We start from the raw sequence: 17,995 nt of genomic DNA, 5'->3' as shown, positions 1-17,995 counted from the left end.
TAAGATGATTAATATGCACTATGTACTCTACGTACTCTACACACTACACACTAAGATCAGTACTCTACGTACTCTACACACTAAGATTAGTAATATGCATTAAGATGAGTAATATGCACTAAATCAACATCTTATTCATCAACAACATATTCATATTCAATAATTAAACAAATCAACAACATATTCATCAACATACTATTCAATAAATCAACATATTCAGACAAGTAAATGCTGGATATCACAAATAATTAAAAAAACAGTGATAAAACCCTAATTTAACATACCTCCTCTAGTTCTAGCCATATTTTAGTAGCTTTCAGAGTGAAATAAGCTAATTAACAGCTGTTATGAAATAACATTAGTAGATTAATGTCAGTTTTCACAATAATATACAATAAAACCCTTAAAATTCAAAAAAAAAGCGACATGCACTAAAAATACGAGTTAATTAAGCTGATTAACTAACTACAATTACTACTAAACTACAGAAAAGTACCTATTCAACAAATGTTCAAGTAATTTTGCTCGGTGCTTGAGTTGCGGTTGCGAGATCCAAAAATCGCCTCGTTTTTCTTCGTACAAGCTGTAATATACCTAATTAGAACGAAAAAAGAGGGGAAAAGTTGAAGAAATCGCCATTGGAGACGTACCTGAGCTTGCTGCAGTTGCGCGACGATGAACAGTGGAGTAGTGGAGGTGATGGACCGTTGTGTGCGAATCGTGTGTATCGTATCGGTGTGTATCGTTTTTAACTGTGCAAGCGGGTTTTGTATAAGCGGGCTGGATCATTTTAGTGGGCTGGGAGTGTTAAAAAGTGGGCTGGGCCTGTGGTTTCTAGTTTCTATTTTAATTTGGTTTCTATTAGAGTATTACTCTCTCTCTCTCTCTCTCTCTCTCTCTCTCTCTATATATATATATATATATATATATATATATAGAGAGAGAGAGAGAGAGAGAGAGAGTTATCCTCCAATAGAAACCTCCTTATTCTAAAAACTAAAAACCAAGCTGAAATATCACTAAATCCTAAAGAAAATACCACAAAATTCTTGAACAACCACATCTCCAACTCCATCTTCACCAACCCCACCTCCACATCCGCCACTGCCACCACCTCCGTCGTCACCTCCTCCGTAACCACCACCACCTCTATGCCGCCCGCCCCCTCCATCTCCACCTCCACCTCCTTTATTTCTCTAACAACACAATCTCCACTCCATCTTCACCAACCCCATCTTGGTAGATGCTTCAACCTCCTTCAGCCCCGTTCATACTTCTTTCTCCACCTCGGTTCAACTTCAAAACGCGGTGGAGCCACCACTATTCCGGCAACGCTCCAACCCCCTACTTCAAGCCGCCCACACCTTCACCACAATCATCCTTCCTCCATCTCCAACTTCACCTCCACCATCTTCACCACTGTCACCATCATCTGAATCGAAAACGTGAACAGATCTGAAGATTTGAGCAGTTTTTGGAACATATATGGAGATTCTGGGCGGTTTCTGCAAGTTTTCACTAATTCTTGCAACACATATCACTAAATCCTAAAGAGAATATCACTAAATTGTACTGAGAATATCACTAACTTGTATTGGTTTCTAGTTTTTATTTTAAGAGTGGTTTCTATTTGATCATGAGCCTATATATATATATATCTTTAGTTCTCAATCTGATATTCGAAATTCTAGCAAATTTGGGACATGGGCTAAAGCTCTAAAAAATCCAGCCATCAACATGACATTATAAGTTAAACATATTTTTGCAATATCTTAAATAAATATCTCTCTCTTGCCATCTCCTTAACTCAAATTATTAAATTAATAAATATTATAAACAAACAATATGGATATTATGTAAAAAGATTATCTTCTTCTCTTATCCATAATTTTAATTAACATCTTGAATTGGTTATATTTATAGAAATTACATATATTTGATAAGAAAATTCCACATCATTTGTAATCCAATTCAAGTGATATTTTCTATTTATAATGATATAAAAAATAACGACAATACATCTATATTATACTATTAAAACTGAAACATTAAAAATTTGGTCGGTCGGTAATTGGGCCAAAGTACGACCTATCAATATAACCAATTATTTTTTCTATACTACACAACTAAAACTGAAACATTAAAAATTTGGTCGGTAGGTACTAGGGCCAAAATACGGGCCTATTGATATAACCAATTATTATTTTTTAATTGAAATATACTACATTTTTTATATTTTTGACTAAAAAAAACTCAATTTTTTAAACATTGAGAAACATGGTAATTACCCTTTTAACTAAATATATTATCTTTTTATAAATTTGCTAATAAAATCGATCTTTTACAATTAATACGGACACAGGCGACATATTCATAAAAAATATATATTATTATATTGATCGAGCGGTCTGTACTTGGGCCGAAATACTGGCCTATCTGTATCACCAATTATTATTTTAAATAAAATATATTATTTTTTATATATTTTTAGCTAAAAAACTGAATCTTTTAAAATAACATCGAGTAACATAGTAATTACCTTTTTACCCAAAGCGCATTATCTTTTTTAAATTTTTTAACTAAAAAAACCGAGATTTTACAATTAACACGGGCGACATATATATAAAAATACAATAATATTATATATAATTATTAATAAATAACTTGTGATTTATTCAACAAAAATACATTAAAAACATTATTTTAAAATGCTGTAATGATCTCGCATTAAAAAAAATATTAGTAATCTATAATATATTATATATTATTACCCCATCAAAGCCGAAATATAAAAAGTTCAGCTGGTTTTTCGGTTAGTTGAGTTTGGTGAACTGGTTGGTATTCGACCCACAAATCTCTTAAATTTATATCATGTATTAAATCAAAACATTAAATTTAGGATTAAAGTTTCTAAGTAGTAGCCTCCTTCTCTCTGTCAAAACCCTAGCCTCTCTAGCCTCCGTTAAAGATTTTTGAAGGGGCTTCCATCGGTTTTCACTGGTGGAAAGCTCCAATTCCTTTTTTTTTTGTTTTCTTGTTTTGAAATCTTATTTCTGATTCAATAAGTTCTCAATTTATTTGGGTTTTGTTTGTCTGTCCTTCTTGTGAGAGTTGGATTGTTTTGTTTTGGTGTGTTTTGATGTTCTTCATGACCGAGGTTATAGATCGGCATGATTTAATTTTCATGGGTGATTCAGATTTGAAGGTTATTATGAGATCGCATCTATGGTCGATTGTTCAGAAAACTCAGGTGAAAATCAATCAGATGGAAACAAGTGTGTATATTCAAATCGCTCAGTTGCCTCTCCAAGAAGAAAGGATTCAACAGCGATATTCTTCGGCGTCTGTCCAATTTCGATTGTGTTTGTAGATGCCGTATGGCTTTTAAATTCCTTGTTATAAAAAAAAAACATTAAATTTAGGTTGTATGATGGGTCGGTATTTGGTTTCATGCTTCTTTTTAACTTATAATATATTTTTATACCATATTAATTATTAATAACAAAATATTAAAAAGTTGATTGCTTAGTTTATATCTGAGTTTATAGGTCTCCTTAAATTATAACATGTAAAAAAAGAGTAACATTATCAGCATTATCATTAAAATATATTTGTTCGATCTAATTTTTTAATTAGCTATTTGACGGACTTAACTATGAAGAATTTATCCAACCGTAAAATAAAACGTTTATTTAAACACATTATCCTATCATAATTTCATTTTGACGATAAAATTATTTAAATTTAAAATATACATGATAAAATAACAAATATGTTAGCCGCCCGTGCATTGCACGGGTTATTATAAGCTAGTTATTTTAAAATATAATCAATCAATTTATAACGAGTATCATCAAATTATAATGTTTTATAGCGTTTCTAATCGGCCTGGTAGAAATTGCGTATGGACATATTAAATTTATAAAATGTGTTATTATTATATTAGATTATTATAAGTGAAAGATATCATTTACATGTTTCTCAAGTGTGATAAACACTACTAGAAACACGGGTAAAATTGACTAAAGTTATAATATAGTGAAATCATTACTGGAGTTTAATTTTTTTATGTAATCTCTATATTTTTATCTATAACATATATTAATTATTTTTATTTAAGAGTTGATAAAATTGGAGATGTTCTAATGAGTATTTTCAATCTATTTTATCAAATATGTTGGAGATATTCTACAACGTGATAATTGCACATCAATTCGTATATACATTATCAACTAAATATTCATTTCACTAATCAGTTTGCGCTATATAAGATTCAATTAGAAATTATCTCCGACACAAATAAATTATTGTGTGCTTGGTTCCCAAATGGTTGCTAAAGTTACACTTGAGACCCCAGGTTAATTTCACTATTCAAGAACTATTTCGACAAAGTAATTTATACCTGACTAAAAATCCAATCAATTTTCACTAACATGGAGTCCAAAGATTTGATTTACACATATCTCCTCCTTTTAAATGACTCGTATTGTTCTGAATATGTCCACGACGAGGGTGCTGATGTTGTAGGCTCTGGTGTTTCGATCTCAGGATCCAACATGTCTGGAAAATTAACTGTGGCCCGATAACCTCGTAACCTAAAAGCAGCTTTGTCATAACCTCGTATTCAACACTTCTGGACTTACATTCTCATGGTCAGGACATTCAACCGGTTCGAAAAACTCATCAACATTGAAGGAATCAGTGATTGTATGTTGGTTCTTGAAGAAATCATCGATGCTCACATTCCACCGGTAGAGGAGATCATTGCATGCACCTGCATTGGTAAAAGGATCGACAATATGATCAGTATCTTCAAGAAGATGTCGTCGGATCGATTCAAGAACAGCAAGATCTGAATCTGATATGGATGGGGATTCCATGACTACAGGAATGGAGAATATTTTTGTAATAAAGTGTTTGATTTTCCTAAAAAGATATGAACGGGAATGAATCTGTTTTCTTCATTTATAGTGCTGAGAAAGGCATGCAATGACAATGTATTAGTTAAGAAGTGTCAAGTGAGATGTTACATGTTTTATTCATCATATAACTACGTTTGTTAAGTATTCTGTAAATATTCTTTCTGTTTCTTTAAAACTTGCCAGAGGTATGCTATTCAATAAAAATTAGGGTTTCAAAACATGTTTTAATTAACGTATATGATTTTTGTGCTTTCTACATGTATTTTTGCTTAAAATGAATTTTGTTAATTAACTAGTGTGCATATATAGTAGCTAAGTGCCGAACGAAAATGAATAAACGATATAATATTATAACATGTTCACAGTTCATATATCAATTATTTCATGTCATAACATTTATTAGGATTTATTATTTAATTTCTAAATATTAAGATAATTTGTATATTACAATTCCAATTACATTCCGTCCAACTTTACAACGAATTTGTCAGCGCAAAAGATTGAAGTGGTTGGTATTTTCAAAAAGAATTTGTATGATAAAATATAGAAGAAAATAACAAACTTAAAATCTAAATCCTGCTGCTATCACAAAAGGTTATTCTCGGAAGTAGGCAAAAGTCATTAGACCTAGCGAAGTCGTTAAATTTTAGTGTGGACGAATAAAGTTTAATCGGTAAGTGTATGTTGGGTATACTATTCTATGATCGATGGTCACACCGTCCCACGGAATGATCACCTAGAAAAGTGATGTCACTTTCAAATGCAAACTGTTAATGGCTCTGTAGCAACCTCCCACTCGGGGCGACCAGGCAATATAGTTTCTGAAAATATGGACCGACACAGTGACCCAAACTTTTGGTAGTAATTAAGAGGGTGTTTGCCCGGGTTTAAAGCCGGGGTTTTAAGCTATCGCTGACTTTAAATTTGTGTAATAAGTTAGAAACCAGCTTAAAATCAAAAATAAGCCAGAAACTGACTTAAAGTCAGAAGTTATTATGAGGTACTTTTTTCAGTGGCTAAATTTTTTGAACTTTTTTTTGATAAAAATTACTTCTAAATTATAAGTTACTTATAAATCACTTTTGTTTTTATTATTATATTTTTAATAACTCATAAGTTATTCATAAATCAAAATTATTCAAACAGACATTTTAAATTGTCATCTTATCAAATAAGTCATGTTAAATCATAAGTCATGTTAAGTCATAAACTAGGACATACAAGCTCTAAGTAAGTAAGAAAGATTTCGTGGTCGGTAGCTTTCGTTTAATGAGGTTGGTTAACATGAGCCGCGTATATAAAATTTTGACAAACCTTCTATATATTAATAACTAATATGTTGATATCATAAAATTTTATTAATTTATCAAGATTATTAATTAGTTAATAAAGGTTCAATCTGTATTAGATGAGAGACTGAAATCAATAATTTAAACATTAATTTATCATGACGGATCAACTAATTATTTTTTTTAAAATAAAGGTGTTCGTCTCATAAAAAAAAATCATACGCCATATCTACACCAATAATCGAGTCGAAAAAATAATATATTATAATCGTTTGTTCTGTTGAATAGATAGTTAAACGATATTTTCAAGATGATGGGTATAGAAATACAAGTACCCACTTTATGCATTCTCGTTGAGTTACTGATATCTACTTCATCATGTCTATCGTTTGAGATATCGACCAGAATTGTGATTCCATACAAAATTTTATTACTATAAATCAAGACCTCCGCTTACAATTAAAAAGCGAAAACAAATCTCTCATCAAGGAGAGAAAACACCCTGAAAATACAAGCTGAAAATGAAAATAAATGTAAACTTAAAATAACATGAAAATAAAAAACTTAGATCTAATAGTCGAAAAGACAAGATAGACGCACTACGCCATAAAAGGCCTATCGCAACGCGACCTTTGTAAATGTTGCTAAAAAATGTTACCTTAGCTACACTACTTTCACCCTTCCGCAACATAATATTTTTCATGTTAGCTTAGCCAAAAAGGGGATGTTGCCTTTGTTAGAAAGTGTTTAAGGGTACAACATGGAGACAAATATGTTAGCTTAAGCTATTAAAATGTGAAAATAATATTTTAACTTAAAATTAAAGAAAAAAGTAATTACTTGTATTAAAAATAAAAATAGAAGTTATGTAATAATATAAACTAAAAATATAAAAAATTATATAAAATATTAAATAATTTAATAGGTGAATGATTTTATTTTAAATAATAAATATATGTTTATTTATTTAAAAAGTAAAATAAAATGTAAACAAAAAATAAAATATAAACTAAATATATGTATATATGTTTATTTGAACAAGCGGGCGTGGTTCCCGGTGAAATCAGACAAGCAGCGGGACTTTGTTTCACTAACACCCCGCCCCATTTTTTCACTTCCTTTTCCACTCACACTCAGTCATCTCTCATTTTCCACACAGTCCTCTCTCGCTCTTCACCCCCACATCTCGTCTCTCTCTCTCTCTTTTCACCCCCACAGTCGCCTCTCTCTCTTTTCACCGTGTCTCTCTCGTCGCTCTGGTCTCTCTGGTCTCTCATCAGCACATCTCTCTCATCTCAGGTTTGGATTTCAAGTTAGGGCATGGTTTGAGGGCTCGATGCTTTGATACTCCTAACTAGGGGTTTCTCTCTTTAAATCAGGGCTTCATTTCTTTATTTTCTTCCATTTACAGGTCTTTCTTCTTTTAAACTACATCTAATCGTACTTTATCTTTGATTTCAGGTATTTTCAGCGGAGGCTTTGCATTTGGAATTAGGTATGGTGGCTTTGATTTAATTTTTTTCATTTGTATATAGTGGGGGCTGTTAATCTAACTTTATTTTCTATTTTCAGGGCTTCTTCGGTTGATTTTAAGGATTTCATTTAAAGGATTTAAAATTAGGGTTTCAGTTTAAAGATTTTGCTACAGGTATCTCCCTCTCTGCTTCAACATTTTTGAGTTTTTGGGTTTGTTTTTGTTGTTATTTGTTTTTATTAGGGAAGTTATCTGATTTTTGTTTTTATTAGGGGTTTGGAATTGCATTTTATGAATCTTTGTTGTTTTCATTTTGTGGCATTTGTTATTTGTTGCATTTTGTAGTTAATATTTGTTACTAGTTAACATTTGATTTATATTTTGTGGTAAGTGTATGTGTCCAGGACTTGTTATTAAATATTTATGCTTGAAATAGGTTGTTCTGGTGACCAGTTATGACTCTGTTTTGTGGTTTCTATATGTATGCTCTGTTTATAACTTAAAAAATTTGACAATTAAGAGTAGCTGGTGTTGATTCTCTGTTGAACATTTGTATATTTTTGTGCTCTGCTGCCATACATGTAAGATTCCATTGTAGATATTGTGAGCTAGTTGGTTAGATGCCATAACATATTATCTTGGCTCATAAACTCTATGTATACTCTATATATAACTTAAGGGAATTGCGATAAATTTCTATGTATGACTTACCTGATTAAAAGAATATTGTTGTTAATGATTTGTATGATTAATAATATGCATGTGTTTGGTCTTATATTTGAAAGTGAAACTATAAATTATGACATATATGTATATTCTGTTTATCTTAACCCCTGGGATGAGGTAGTACATGGCAGATATGTTAACCCCTGTATAGGTTACCATAATAAACATATAGGTTTTGAATGTTTTATTTTAAGTATAATCCATATATGATCTTCAATATATAAAGTAAAATAATGGTCTTGTCTAGGAAAGGCATTGAAATCGTTTGTTTATGTGACCTAAATAATAAATAAACTGAATTGTCTTAATTGTAGCCATGGACGATGTGGATAATACTTGGATAAACCTTCCAAAGTATAGTGTCGAGTACATCAGAGGAATAAAATCCTTTATTCGGAATGCATTCCCTAACGTAGCCGTAGGTGATGAAATGACATGCCCCTGTAGAATGTGAATTATATGAGTAGTTCGATAAAGTAATTCTTATTAATATTTGCAAGGCCCGCTATATTATTCCCGATGAACTGGAAAGTTGGGCAATTGAGACAATTCATGCATCCTGGAGGGGGTATAAGTGTCGAACTAAGGCAGCGCATTATACAGCTTTTGAAACTGATGAAATTAGGCTACAAAATAGGCCTGATGATATTCCACTTGAGAGGTTCAAATTGCTGTTGGAATATTGGAATGATGAAAGTATTCAGGTATACTTGTGATTTTAGGCACTAAATATTGTCTTGGGAACATAGTATAAGTTGCTCAACTTTCGTTTAATTTTTTGTAGGATAAAGCCAGGAAAAATTCAAATAGCCGCAAGTCATATACCGAGACTCACACTCTTGGTCCTAAAAGTATCGCACAGCTTCGACACAAAATGGTATATGGTCATCTAATTTAAATTAATGATTTCTGGCTTTCTTGTTCGATAATTTATGTCTCGTATAATCTATTTTTGTAGAAAAAGAATGCCCCAGATGAGTCTGAACCATGTGATGCAGAGGTTTTTGTGAAAACTCGGACTCGTGATGCAGGACGCGAGTACAAGACCAGTACTAAAACAATGAAAAAGAAAATTGTAAGTATTTAACTTAATCAGTTACACATAATATTTGCCCTTTCAGTTTTCTCTGTTTTGCATTTGCTCGTTTATGTTCATGTTATTGTACTTTTGTAGGATAAAATTAACAAAAAAATCAATTCCGGGGAGGCTGCTGATGAAATGCTTTTGGATAAAGAGCATGGCCCGACTTGGCTCTTAGGGAGATGCAAGAAGCCGCAAAAACTATCAGCTGCTGCTCCAACGGATACATATGTCAAAGAATTGACAACAAAAATTAAGGAAGGCCTTGCTGCTGAAGTCGAGGAAAAAGTGAAGAAAATCCAAGAAGAGGTAGATGAGCAGGTAAACAGGAAGGTGCAACAAAATTTGGCATCGGTCCTTAAGAAACTTGGTGAAGCAAACCCGTTCACAATTGATGTTACAGAGCTGTGTGCACATGTGGCCAGTGACAATGACGATGGCACACCAATGACTAAAGGCACCAGCTTCTAGTTTGCTAATAGTATGGTTGTTTAGACTTTGGTTCTTTGAAGTTATTTTGACTAGCTAATAGTATGGGGTTATATATCTAGACTTTTTGTTATTAAACTGTTAGTTTGCTGGTAGTTGGTCGATTCTGGATATTATGTTGGTTTAGCTGTGGATTTGATGTTGGAGTAAATTGGATTTGATGTTGGTTTTTGTATGTTTACAATGGTTTGTTGAAATGATGGACAAATTTTGGGAAGTATTGTATTTTAACAGTAGAATTGCAAATTTTTTTGGATAAAATGTTGCAGTAGCCTATTTAAATGTTGCAAAACTTGTATTTCAAAACTGTTGCAGTATAGGAAAAATATGTTGCCAATTTAGCTGCTGCCACCTGGCAACTTGATGGCCCCCACGTGGGCCCCACAGTGGCCCCCACGTGGGCCCCACAATGGCCCCCACGTGGGCCCCACTTTTTTAAAAAAATAAAATTACTCTAAGGTAACATAATTTTTTGTTGGAGTAGGAGAATAAAATGTTAGATTAAACACTCTTTGCTAACATATCTCGGTTGTTGCTGTAGGCAAACGATATGTTGCCTTAGACCCCCTAAGGCAACGGCAAAAATCCTATCATAAAATAAATGTTGCCTTAGCCCTTTTATGGGCCTTTAGCAACATATTGACCCCATTCTGCAACAATTTTTTTATGTTAGATAAGGCCTTTTATGGTGTAGTGACGATGATTAACTCTCAAATCCGATAAACTCCGTTTGAATCAAATAAAAAAATAAATCGAAAATTCTGATGATGCATGCATATCTACAAAAACAAACCAAACATAATCAAAATGATATAAATCATTCCCCCAAAAGAAAGATTATTGAGAAAAACAAATTAAATAAAATAAATAAAAGAGTTTGGGACTTTCCACGGCTAAAAGTCGATGGAAGTCTTTTACATAATTAAAGCGGCTATATAAAGAACAAAGAAAATCTTAAGATTTTTTAGAAAGGGGTTTGCCCATTTTTTTTTTGTTAAAGTTGGATTCAACTAATCAATTATTAAAATTGAATTTTTTTAATTAAACTTTATTAGCTAGAAATGTATATTCGACAATAAATATCTAGTTCAACGGCCTCTCCACGTCTACCCTACCGTTCTATTCCTTTATATTAATTTTCAAAACCTCTTCCTTGTTATATATAACTAGCCTTTAACCCGTGCGAAGCACGGACGGATATAAAATTCGTAATTTATTAATTATAATTTAAATTTTAACATCATCTTAATAGTATTTTAGAATTGATGAATTGGATTTTAACCCGATTATATTTACCAACTGATTATATATTTTGGACGGCTACAAATTATACCAATGTCGATTTATTATAATATTGTATATAAATTATATTTAAAAGAATAATGGTGGAGTTTTTATCTTGTACTACATCTCAAGTGTTTGTAATTTAAACGGTATAAAACTCTTTAATATTGTAAGAGTAAGAGAAGTTTACATGTGACAGACTTGTAGTTACAAAAGAGATGACCAAACCAAAATTTTGTATGACTACAAATTATACCTATGTTGGCTTATTATAGTATAGTATAGATGTGTGGATGACTCTGGTGTTTCTCACCCTTTTGTACCCTCTCATTATTAATCAACCTTTGACTTTCTATTTTTGTTGTAACATACATCCCACTAACCTATATAAGGCTTGCTTGTACCTTGATTATGATATAGAAATAAGATGTTCTCCTTCCTTATTAGCTAGCTCTCTCTCTAAGTCTCTTTTCTTATGTATATATATATAGGGGGCTATTCTAGTACAAACTAAAATAATCTAAAAACCTACAAACTAAGTCCAGCCCAAGATATAACCCAATCCACTACTACCTATAGCCCAAAACTAAACCCAAAAATAAAATTAACGGTACATAGTTAAATCAAAATAAAAATATAGATACAACATATACGCACATTACAGAATCAGAGCACTACTCTTCCGCACTGTTTATCTTCACAAAAGGTAAAAATCACTGAACATTTGTTCCAAATCACAGCGTCATCTCCGTTGTTTAAAATTTGTTCTGTGTTTCTAAAGCTCAAACTCTCTGTTGAATTTTTTTTTTTTTTTTTACATGAAAACTACATTGTATTTTCTTCTTATCAACTAAACAAGATACATGCAGTTTAAATAGAACCACACGGAAGAGGTGGTAGCACAAAAATAGCAACTAACCTACCAACTAGCATACTGGACTCCTAAAATACTTCCACTACCCAAGACTCTCCTATAATATCTCTCCTACTGCTACTTATACACACGTAACTGCTCATATAATTTATTTAAAACAACTAAACAAATAAACCACCTCATAACAATAATTGACACAAGTTTAGATTAAATAAATAATCCCAACAATCTCCCCCTTAATCTAAACTTAGCTGCCCATCTGGAAAATTCTTCGCATCTGACATGATCTTTGGTGCCCATCTAGCAAGACGTTCATAGCTGATAAGACTTTCTTTATTGGCCCATGTGGCGTTTTAAACTGAGCTCGTATGGCTATTAAACTGAGCCCGTATGGCTATTCTTCAAAATCCCGTATGACTTTTAAATTAAGCCCGTATGGCTATTCTTCACAAGCCCGTATGGCTTTTAAACTGAGCCCATATGGCTTTTAACTTAACCCGTCTGGTTGGCCCGTCTGGCCTTTTGTTTGGCTGCCCGTCTGGCCTTTTGTTTTGCCGGTCTGGCATCCTGTCACAGTCCACACAAAGTCGACAGTTCCGACCATCCAAACCTCCCTGTTTCCCGACCTTCACACACTGCATATTGACACTCCCTGCACTTCTTTTAATATAGCCCAAAAATAACCGAATAAACATCGCAATTTTTGCCTCCAAGATTCTACCACATTCTAGTGCTACAACGTGAGTGTTAAATATGGTGAATGGGCCTCGAGTGAATGGGCCTCTGCACCTTCAAACCCCGGTAAATGACAAACGATTCTTCTTGTCTGCTCCTCTATTGATGCTTTTCTTGGGACTTCTTCCTGGACTTCAGCTTCATCCCAGCATGGAGCTTCTTCACGAAATGAATCATTATCCCTCAAGGGAATCGTAGGGAAGGCTATTAAGCCTTGATACTCCCTCAAGCTCTGATACCATGTTGTAATTTTATTTTATTTTACATGAAAACTACATTGTATTTTCTTCTTATCAACTAAACAAGATACATTCAGTTTAAATAGAACCATACGGAAGAGGTGGTAGCACAAAAATAGCAACTAACCTACCAACTAGCATACTGGACTCCTAAAATACTTCCACTACCCAAGACTCTCCTATAATATCTCTCCTACTGGTACTTATACACACGTAACTGCTGATACAATTTATTTAAAACAACTAAACAAATAAACCACCTCATAAAAATAATTGACACACGTTTAGATTAAATAAATAATCACAACACTCTCTACAGGCAGAAATTTGAGACGAGACGAGAGCGAATCAAGCAACGAAAGCACAAACAAGCAGAAATTTGTGTGAAATTATTCATACAGTGTGTTTTGTAATGTTTTTTCAGTGATTTAACTATATAAATTGTATAAGAAAATGTTTTGTAGTGATTGCATGTCAAAATTTTGACGATTCTAGGGTTTTTGAAATTCAATTAGCTGTTATTGTTGATACTTGTACATAATAACTAAACATCATATCTCAACTTCAAAACTTTATGCAGGTACAAATTTGAGGCGAGGAGAGTGTCAAATTCAGCTACGAAATCAAAAGCCTACAAAATCTATGTCAATCTGTTCATATGGTATATTTCTACTCTTTTTTAGTGATTTAACAACATAAACTTGTATATAAATGTTTTATAGTGATTTGCTGTTAATATATCAATGATTCTAGGGTTTTTGATTCAACTAACTGTTATTATTTATGTTTCTCCATAACAGCAGTTAGCTCCATTTAAATCATTCTCAAAGCATAAATTAATGGCCAGAACTAGAGGAGGTATGTTGATTAATGTTTTTAGGATAATTAATGCTATTTTAGAAATAATTTTGTTATGGCATGTTTGTCCTTATGATTTGACTGTTTATAAGTTGTGATTTGTAGTTTATATGCTTCTGATTTGTAGTAGTTATGCTTGTCATTTGTAGTTTATATGCTTTTGATTCGTAGTAATTATGCTTGTGATTTGTACTAGTTCTGTTCTCTAGTGATTGTAGCCTTGTATTAGACAGATTATTAGTAATTTGTAGTTCTATAGTAATTGTAATCTTCTATTAGAGATAGTGTATTTGTGGTAATCTTGTATTTGTGATTGTACCTAAATCAGTTTTGCACGAAGTACATTAGTTGCACCAATCCACGTGTCCGCGACCACATCAGCGACCGAGAATCGTCACAAAATTTTGCGACCTACTTCAGCGACCGCGAGTCGTCGCTGAGTTGGCGACCGACTTTAGCAACGAAGGTTTTTCCGTTGCTAAATTTGCGACCACTATTAGCGACCGGAAGCGGTAGCTATTATTCTGCACCTTTTACTTATTGTTTTATTCCTTTGTGACGGAGTACGGTCGCTGATACTTGATTTCATAATTTTCAATTTTTTTGTATTTTATAGAATTAGCATTTATATTGCCCATGTTTTCCAAGATATTACAAATATCTCCTTTTACACACAAATATATATAAATAAATATAAAATTCTTAAAATACTATATAAAAAGTTTTATCCGCTATAAAATCATATTATCAAGTATCACCAAATCCAAATATTACATATAAAAACATAAACACCAAGATATGCAAGCTTCAGTAACGGTAATGTAGGACTTGAACAACTTCCAATAGTATTCCATGCTCATTAGCACTATCCACCTGCACCATATTACATATAATATAAAGTCAGAAAAATAGAAAAAACTAAAACTCCATTAATGACAAGAAGGTGCACATACAGAATTTACAAAAAGACATACCTGAATAACAATAACAGTAGCATTTTTGCAGGATTCATTATCAATCACAACCCTGCAAATTCAAATACAAGTAACAAAGTTCAGTAAATTTTAGTTTTAGGTTATGCATAAAAAATAAGATTATGAACAGAAAGATTATAGCAACCTCGGTGGATTCATCCTCCTAATAAGTTTCTCATTCTCATCATCCATGTCTTGTGAAAAGCTCATATACAAAATCAAGATCACCAATCACTTAAAGAATAAGGAATGACTGAAAAGAAGTGCAGAACAAGTTATCAGAAAACATAATTAAACTCAAACCGGCCAATCATAAAGATTTGTAATAGGACCAGAAGAATCCAGCACACAAGAATGGCCAATTAGGATGCCTTAAGCTACGAAAAAAGGTTGTTTGGCCCTCTTTTTTAAATGGGCACCCTCCAAAAACTCAAAATACATAAGTACCGACCATACTATGCTGTACCATAACATAAAAAATAACAAACCATAGATTTGAAACCTTCAAAGTAATTAAAATTAACAATGAAACTGGAAAGAACTAGTATCATGATTTATGCCATGACACACAGGTAGATGGGATCAACGTTTTGTGGATAGATATGGCCGTGGGATGGACACACGTATAGAAACCCTCCCATTTCTCCCGCTTTTGCTTCCGTATAGCCCGCCACTTCTTGTTGTGCGAGAAGACCCAAAGACTCGAATTTTCAATTTTATATTATTACAAAATTAAAATTAAATATTCTAGAAAAATATAATTATATAATTAATCACATAAAATAAATTTGGATTTACTTTAATCCTCTCACATAGACTAGTTTGGTCCCTTCCTAAATGAAAATTTTAACAATTAATATCGGAAATATTCATAAATAAATATGTAACATTAGTAAAATAAATAAAAATATTATTAATTAAGATCTTTTATGACTTAATATAATTTGACAATTCTTAAATTCAAGACAGCATATACTCACACCACAAAATAAAAATAAAATAATGTGTAGCGCAATCTCCGTGAAAAATAAGTGAGAACATGCTTATACTTTTCATGTGGATAAATATATTTGTTGAAAAAAAATAATTTTAATCAAATTAATAAAAATAAGGTTATATTTTTTTTTCAATTTATAATATTTTTATAATATCTAAATTCTAGAAATCTTTTATTATAGTATAAAATGAAACTAATTTATTAGTTATAGGTTGCAAAATTCCTACACCCCAGATATATCATAACAATAATTCATTTTCAGATTAAAAAATATATTTATTAAAATATTCACTTTATAATAAAGTAACTAATCTAGAATAATAAACATAAATTATTTTCAATTTTAAAATAGGTAATTCTAATTTTTTTCAAATAATTAAATATATTTTATGGGAAAAGTAAATAAAGTATCATTAGTTAAATATTTATTAAGTTAGTACATGAGACAAATACTTAAATTCAGGGCATCATTATTCACATTACATAATAAAAATAAAACAAACTTGTAGTGGAATCTTCGTGAAAAATAAAAGGGCACATGCTTATACTTTTAGAATGAACAAATATATATATATATATATATATATTTGTTAATAATTATTTTTAATAAAATTAGTGGAAAAATATTATATTTTTTAAAATTTATAACAATTTTACAATACATCAAATATTGTAGACATCTTCTACTTAGCTTAAAGTGAAAATAATATAGTATCTATAGGTAGCGAAAAGTCATACGTGAGATATATCGAGAAAATAAATCATTTTAAATTAAAATATATTTTTTCAAAATATTCAATTTATGATAAAGTTAATCTGAAATAATAAACATAATTAAATATTAATTTAAAAATAGGTAACTCAAAAATCCATCAACCAACAATATCATATAAAAATATTTTTTTTATAATTTAAAGATTTTTATTAAGTTATAACTAATAAAAATATTCTATCATCGAAAGAAATAAAAAATTACATCCGCAACCACCTTTCGCGACTAATTTCCATAGTTAATTGATGACGTGGAGCTTTCTGCTACGGCATTTGGTCGCTAATAATTCTTGTTGCAGATGTGGTGTGACAAAAAAAAATTTGGGAAAAAAAATACAGCGACGCCTTTTAGCAACCACGTGCGGTCGCTGATATCATGATGATGTGGCATTTTTTGCGACTGATTTCGGTCGCAACTAAAGAGTGGTCGCTAATTGAGTTGGCGCCAATTTACCCTCCATTTTTTTTGGGGCAAAGAAATTTTGTTCGACAAATTAGCGACGGCTGTCGGTCGCTGATCGGGTATTAGCGACGAGAATTTTTGCGGTCGCGGAAGGCTGTCGCTATTGTTCAATATTAGCGACAGACTTTGCGGTCGCTGATACTTTTGGTCGCTGATAGACCAGTTTCTTGTAGTGTTAGCTGCTGATGTATGAACTACTAAATAGAGTGATTAAAGTGATTCTTATATAGTGAGTGTAGGATTATTTTATAGGCAGAGCATTGCATATAATAAATTACTAAAAGGTGTGGAAGATGGCTTCTAGGGGGGTTGATGGCTTCTATGGCTTCTAGGGGGGTGATGGCTTCTAACTGTTATGTTTTGTTTTCTCTAGATTCTTAATTATCATTTTTGGCATATTAGTTGTTTAATTAAAGAATACTATATATGTCCATTTATGCTATATAGTACGCTTATTGACATAAAGAATGGATAAATATAGTGATTAATGTACTTGATATGGTGGGAAACTTAGTGATTCAACTGATAAACTTAGTGATTAATGCACTAAATATGCTGAAAACTAAAAATATTTTAGTTGCTGATGTATGAACTACTAAATATAAACATTGAACTACTATATATAGTGATTAAAGTGACTATTTTATACTGACTGTAGGATTATTTTATAGCATAACATTACATATAAATTACTCAAGGGGTGGCTGATGGCTTCTATGGAGGGGGTGATGGCTTCGGGGGGGTGGGTGATGACTTCTAGGGGGTGATGGCTTCTAGGGGGCGTGACGGCTTCAGGGGGGGGGGGGGTGATGACTTTTG

The 17,995-nt window shown here is 32.0% G+C and overlaps 1 protein-coding gene and 1 long non-coding RNA gene across 2 annotated transcripts; both read left to right on the top strand.

The window, feature by feature from the left end:
- The first annotated feature begins 6,990 nt into the window (after window positions 1-6,990).
- On the top strand, window positions 6,991-8,858 carry LOC108217865 (uncharacterized). Its single transcript, XR_001806255.2, has 3 exons — window positions 6,991-7,706; window positions 7,784-7,859; window positions 8,726-8,858. It is a non-coding gene; the product is annotated as an uncharacterized LOC108217865 (long non-coding RNA).
- Window positions 8,859-8,882: 24 nt separating this feature from the next.
- Window positions 8,883-10,198, top strand: LOC135146708 (uncharacterized). Its single transcript, XM_064091155.1, has 4 exons — window positions 8,883-9,115; window positions 9,196-9,288; window positions 9,370-9,486; window positions 9,586-10,198. The coding sequence occupies exons 2-4, from the start codon at window positions 9,286-9,288 to the stop codon at window positions 9,961-9,963; spliced, it is 498 nt and encodes a 165-aa protein (XP_063947225.1). The 5' UTR covers window positions 8,883-9,115; window positions 9,196-9,285; the 3' UTR covers window positions 9,964-10,198.
- The last annotated feature ends 7,797 nt before the right edge of the window (window positions 10,199-17,995 follow it).

This window comes from Daucus carota, chromosome 4, assembly GCF_001625215.2.
Source record: "Daucus carota subsp. sativus chromosome 4, DH1 v3.0, whole genome shotgun sequence".
Classification (NCBI taxonomy): Eukaryota; Viridiplantae; Streptophyta; class Magnoliopsida; order Apiales; family Apiaceae; genus Daucus; species Daucus carota.
Note: the sequence above shows the minus strand (reverse complement) of the source record. Positions and strands in the feature narration are given on the sequence as shown.